The sequence below is a fragment of the Frankliniella occidentalis genome, unplaced genomic scaffold, assembly GCF_000697945.3.
Source record: "Frankliniella occidentalis isolate FOCC.00 unplaced genomic scaffold, Focc_3.1 Scaffold6, whole genome shotgun sequence".
NCBI lineage: Eukaryota > Metazoa > Arthropoda > Insecta > Thysanoptera > Thripidae > Frankliniella > Frankliniella occidentalis.
In genome coordinates this window covers 4136462-4142549 of record NW_026267136.1, presented here as the reverse complement: position 1 = coordinate 4142549, position 6088 = coordinate 4136462, and the positions used below count along the sequence as shown (strand labels likewise).

The 6088-nt window shown below is 46.0% G+C and overlaps 1 protein-coding gene across 1 annotated transcript in view; it reads left to right on the top strand.

Annotated features, from left to right (window-relative positions):
• The window catches only part of LOC113217952 (putative sodium-coupled neutral amino acid transporter 11), an 8198-nt gene extending 2128 nt beyond the window's left edge, over positions 1–6070 (top strand). The window contains exons 2-9 of the mRNA XM_026438062.2: positions 2606–2668; positions 2755–2839; positions 2924–3133; positions 3216–3468; positions 3584–3654; positions 3744–3905; positions 3983–4248; positions 4339–6070. Of these exons, the coding sequence (XP_026293847.1) occupies positions 2606–2668; positions 2755–2839; positions 2924–3133; positions 3216–3468; positions 3584–3654; positions 3744–3905; positions 3983–4248; positions 4339–4596 (1368 nt within the window). The 3' untranslated portion in view covers positions 4597–6070. The remainder of the gene's footprint in view (positions 1–2605; positions 2669–2754; positions 2840–2923; positions 3134–3215; positions 3469–3583; positions 3655–3743; positions 3906–3982; positions 4249–4338) is intronic.
• Positions 6071–6088: the final 18 nt, after the last annotated feature.

Here is a 6088-nt window from a genome sequence, read left to right as displayed (position 1 = left end):
CTCCCCCCGAGTGGCACGGGCACGCCCGCCGAGGCTCGCCCACACACCTCACGCACTCCATCCACCCATCCATCAATCACCGTTTTGTTCCCTTAAGGCTCACTCTCGTTGATTAAGTTTGCGGGCACAATGCGGCGTCTCGCGTCGCGCCCCGCCGCAACAAATGAGCTGCTTTTGTGGTATCGGCCTATTTCATTTGGGATCACGACAGTGCAGCAGCAGCTGGGCGCTCCCCGTGGGTGGGGCCCGTGGGGTACGTACCTCGGAACGTACCCCACCCCCACCCCCCTCTTTCCCCCCATAATGGGTTCGGGCTACGTTTACCTCACGTTGGGGCCGGAGGGCACGCACGCCCATGATGGGCCTGGGGTACTTACGTTCCTCGCGTGGGGGGCGGGAGGGCACGTACCCCGCGTTGGGCCCAGGGCACGTACCACCCATATGGCGGGGGCGCCGAATGCAAATGAGCTCCCTATTGCCTAGGGGCGCACAGCACTGGGCGACGACGGGGACCCCCGCGGGGAGAGGACGCCCCTGTACCCCGCAACACCACACCCCGCTCCGCTGCGGGCTGAGGGAGCCCGGCGTACAAAAGTTTCCAGCGAGTTCCCCGCTGTGTACGGCCGGAGGAAGAGCGCGCCCGGCGAGGCGAGGACCGATAGAGAGAGACCCGACTCCGTCGTCGGTCTCCCCGCAATATGCCAGGAATTCTCATAAGCGCGCGCGCCGCGGTCTCCGCCTCGGCGGGGAAGGGGGGGGGGCGGAGGGAGAGCGGCGGCAGAGGCGGGCGCCGCGACGCCGCGCCCATCAACAAGTGGGGCGAGGGGAGGGCGGCGGCGGCGGCCGAGGGAATGCGCCCTAGAACCGGGCAGCAGCCCCTGCGCCCACGTCCTGCAGGTCCTCAATAGGGATCATCCAGAAAGTGCGCCCGTCATTTTCCGCCAAGTTCAGCCTGGGCAAGAAGCGTTCTTAGCGCCTGATAGGTAGGCAATATCTTGGCTGCGTTGCATGCGTGTGCTGCGGGATGGCCTACCCTAAGTCTCACAGGCGCCGAGCTCCCGACTCCCGAAATCTGCCGAATGGGCCGCGGGGGAGAAAACGGGCGGACGTACTTTCTGGACGATCCCATACTGCTCGCGCTTTTGTGCGGCTCGCCCTGCAGCGTGCACTGCAGGGCCGGGTGGGTCAGTGGCCCGCGCTGTGAACCGGTGAGGCTTCCCTACTATCCCTCTTCGTGTGTGGCTTCCTGCGGCTCGCGTGCTGTGGTGACCGCGCCATGACTTGACTCGTGCGTGTCCCTGTCCCGTCGGCCGGCCGTGCCTATCTAGCCTCGCCGCGCGCCCCGTGCGTCTAGCTGTCTAGCTGGCCCAGAGCCCCGCTGCCGCGCTCCCGCGCACGCGCGGTGACCTTGAGTCCAGATGGGGACCCCGCCCGCCCCACCTTCCGCTCTAGAGACCAGCGATTCGTTTTTCAATCTGAGGCGCTTCGCACACAAATTGCCCAAAGTTATTTGCTTATCTCACGGGCATCTTTAATTTAGTTCCGAACTGATAAGTGATTAATTCATGTTAAATTGACCCTACAAGGACTACTACTACGCTGGTACATGGTCTCACAAACTCCTCAATTTGACATTTGAGCTCTAATGTGGGGCGTGGAAAACAACACCAATCTCAGAACGCACGTAATTTCTGCACGGTTACCACCAGACGGCTGGCCTTATGGGTACGGCCACACACGCACCACGGGGGCTCGAGCTTGACCCGCCTGACAGCCGAGGGCTCTTCTGACTGAGTCCCCTATCTCCCAGCATATGCCGCTCCGCCTACAACATGCTCGACGAGCCGAACCTTCGGAGCGCTAGATGAGGCGATGGCCGCGATGGCGACGCCCAATGGGTCGGCTCGCTTCCTTCCCCAGCTCAGTTTTCTTTTTGATATTTTATTTTATCGGGTCTTTACACTGTATGATCATGACCCACTTATCCCTCATGACACCGCGCGTGTCGTATGGTCGTCGACCATATCGCATAGGTGGTGGTGGTGGGGGGGGGGGCAGATGACACCGCTTAACGACAGCGCGGCAAGGAAACGCCTGTGAAACCGGTGGGTGTGCAACCCGCCAGCACGCCTGTTGAGCGGGCGGCGCAAGCCCCTGTGTATGCCATGTGCCAGGGATCCGCGCAGCGTGAGGGCCGGTCTACCCGCTTCGGCCGTAAGGGATCGCACAGAGAGTACGCCCGTTTTTCTCAGATTCATTCGGCAAATTACGGTGGCTCGGCGCCTGTGAGACTCGGGGTAGGCCAGCCCGCAGTACACGCATGCATTGCGGGGTAGATGTTGCCTTCCTACCAGGCGCTATGAGAGCTTGCAGAGCCGGAACTATCGAGAAGTTCGTATAATGACGAATGACGGACGAACTTTATGGATGATCTCTAAGGCGCTATGGCCCCTGTCGAAGGCAAACAGCCAAACCCTATGAAACACTGCGGTGTCGTAGGGGCTCAAGCGAACCTGAAGAATAGGCAACTCAGTAGCAAGTCTTTTGGGCGGGTGGCCTGTGGCAGTAATCCTCTTTCTAATTACCGCTTTCTTGATGGTTTCAGCGGGGAAGTTTGGATGGCTCCCCCGATTCAATGGAGGCAGACACCAAGCAGTTGGTCCAATCTGTGAGTATTATTAGTGTTTAATGTGCACCCAAAGTAAAACCAGGAAAACCAACGGAACTAATTATAAATGTGTTTATTTTATTTAGACCTCCGACGATGAGCTGGCGCGAAGCGGTCTCCTGTCTGCCAGCTTCAACTATATAAATTCCATCATCGGCAGTGGAGTAATAGGTGGGAAAACATTTTGGAAAAAAGTGAAATTCCTATTAAGTTTGAGTTATTAGTTTACTAATGTCTTTTTGTGGTTGTTTGAAGGAATTCCCTATGCTCTGCACCAGGCAGGATTTGGACTTGGATTACTCTTACTCATTCTAGTTGCTGTAGTTACTGATTACTCTCTGATACTGATGGTGCGCAGTGGGCATTTAAGTGGTGCTTATTCATACCAAGGCATTACCGAAGCAGCTTTTGGCAGAGGAGGTTTTATTCTTTTGTCATTTTTGCAATTTTGCTACCCTTTCATTGGTAAATAACAAATATCCTGTTGATTCTTTTTTTTAAATATTTTTATTACTACTTATTACTAAAAACTAATGTTTTGGTACAGCTATGGTCAGCTACAATGTAGTAGTTGGAGATACGGTAACTAAGGTGTTCATGAGGCTTTTCCACTTGGAGAGTACTTCCATAATGGCACAGCGATGGATGGTCATTGGTCTTGCAACAATTTTCCTCACAATACCTCTTTGTTTATACCGTGATATTGTGAAATTGGCCAAGATATCATTCTTGTCTCTCCTCTTTGTTTGCCTCATTTTAATCACCATTTTAATACGATTATTTACATTAAGGGATTCTGTGTAAGTATTTAATCATATATATTTCCTTCAAATACCTTAAAGAAATGTTATGTAATGTTGCTTCCTTTTAAGCAACAAAATGTATCAGAAAATAATAAGCTTCTCAATTTTTCAGACCGTCTACACCTGATGCCTTTAGATTTGCTAACTGGGATATTATACCAGCCATAGGAATTATGTCATTTGGTAAGACATTACTGCATCAATTGAAATAATGGGTTTACAAACAGAAGAATGAATTCAAATTTTATAACAAATGTGTTTTCTTTTCACAGCATTTATGTGCCATCACAACACATTTCTCATATACGGATCCATTGAGAACGCATCTCAGAAGAAATGGGATAGGGTGACTCATGCCTCACTTTTTGCATCTTTTGTTGTCTCAGCAATGTTTGGAATTGCTGGTTATGCCACTTTCACAGGACTTTCACAAGGTAGTTTCATTACTCGATACTTAAGATAATTGTTCCCTGTATACAACATATCAAAGGGCAACCTTTATCTATTACAGGAGATTTGCTTGAAAATTATTGTTGGGATGATGACCTTATGAATGTCTCTCGTCTAATGTTCAGTGGAACAATTCTCTTGACATATCCTATTGAATGTCTTGTCACACGAGAAGTAGTCATTACCACCTTCTTTCCTAGAGACAAGGAAATGGGCAATGAGCAAGCTGCATGGTATCGGCATATAGCCATAACATTGGCAATTGTGACTGTTACTTATTTCTTATCTATGTCAACAGATTGCTTGGGAGTTGTTCTTGAACTAAATGTAAGAATATTTACTATATTTTATTTTACTTAGAGTCACATTAAAAATCTCAATTGAAACTACTGACTTCTTTGTGTTTTCCGCTTTCAGGGAGTTTTAGCTGCTGTTCCACTTGCATTTGTTCTCCCAGCTATATGCTACTTGAAACTTGAACAAGGATCAATTTTCTCTAGGCAGAAACTTCCAGCCGTTGGTCTTGCTCTGTTTGGACTCATTGTAGCAGGAGTTGGTCTAGCCATCCTGGTCATGAACTTTTCAGATTTGGACACTTGTAGTCATGGCAAAGGTTTAGACTATTGTTTCAAGAATAAAAGTTCTGCTATTCTTCCCAATATGGTAGCAGACTAAACTCGGCATCTAATTATCTGTAGAAATTGTCAGTTTGCTCTCTTTATCACACATATTAGATGCACCATCGCTAACTGTACATTTAACTTTTTCTCATAAGAAAGAAGTTTTTGAATGGTGTTTGGTTTTTGAAGGAAGATGCTGTGATGTGACACTACTTGAGTGGGACGACTAGTCGCTAAACTTTAAGATACTTACATTTTATGACTTGATGTAAACTTTTCAACTTTATTCAGCACAATTTAAAAATGGCCTTTGTTTCAAAAACATCAGTTTCTGAATCAAAATCTGTCCGTATTACATATGTATAATTTATAATATATCAATAAGTAAGAATTTGTATACTGATTGTGATTATTTTAAAGGTTGCTATTGTGATATCTTTCAACTTTTGGTTAATTTTTTGCCTGATTCTTCCTTCCATTTTCAATTATTGCATGATTTATAATCCGCTTATGCTAAGCAGGCCAAAGCAAGTAAGATGGTTTGTCAGACTTCTATGCTAATCGTGCATTTCCTTTATTTGACTGACAGTATTCACTGTTGTTTTTCTATTGAGGATGCTGAATGGAGTACCTTTAAAGATGTTCAAAGAGAGTTGGGGAAGAAGAAAGCTTTTACAAGTGGAAGTTTATGTGCCATAATTTATCTTGAGAGTTATTTTTGAACATATGCTTTGAGCACTCTCCTTTATGATGTAATGCGTACAATCTATCTTGGGAATATCTCTAGTACTGCTACTAGAAGACATGTGCATTTCTTTGATTACTAGGAAATTTCTGTCTTAGTTTGAAGAAAATCTTTATTTTCTTTAAAGTGCCTGTGATGTCAATCTGTTATGCCAAAGACAAATTTATTTGATTAGGCAAAAATTCAACAATTATTTGGAGGTGGTGAATTTATTAGTTATCAATATTGATTGTGTTTAACACCCACAACTATCAAATGGATAACTGCCGAGAAAGTAGCAACAAAAATTAGCCTTTATGTGGTAAAATAGACATGATGTGTCATAAGAAGAGTTTTTTCAACCATTTAAATGATGATTTAGTATGGATATGATACATTATTTCATGTCTTTTTCATGTCTTACGTCTTTTATTCTGATTAGGTTCATCATCCAAAATAGTCTTATACTCTGTGATATTTTTATTTAATTATTCATTGTTTGATGTACCCCGCTGTGCTCTTCTAATTTACAGCTACATACGCTAGATTTACAGTAGGTCTAATGGGTCAACTAAGCAATTGTAAGATGTTTTCAGAAGAATACACCTCCATTTTGCTAGCACACTTATGAATTATTAGGACGTTAAAACTATGTGTAAAAACATTTCCAACATGGCTTCAAATGTTTGAATCTCCATAGTAAATATGTTATTATTATTTACCATTGTAGTGAGATTCATGCCATTCAATCAATGAAATACACTCACAAATCACAAATAAATAAAGCTGCATACCCTTTTCTTGATATTTCCCCTTTCTTCTG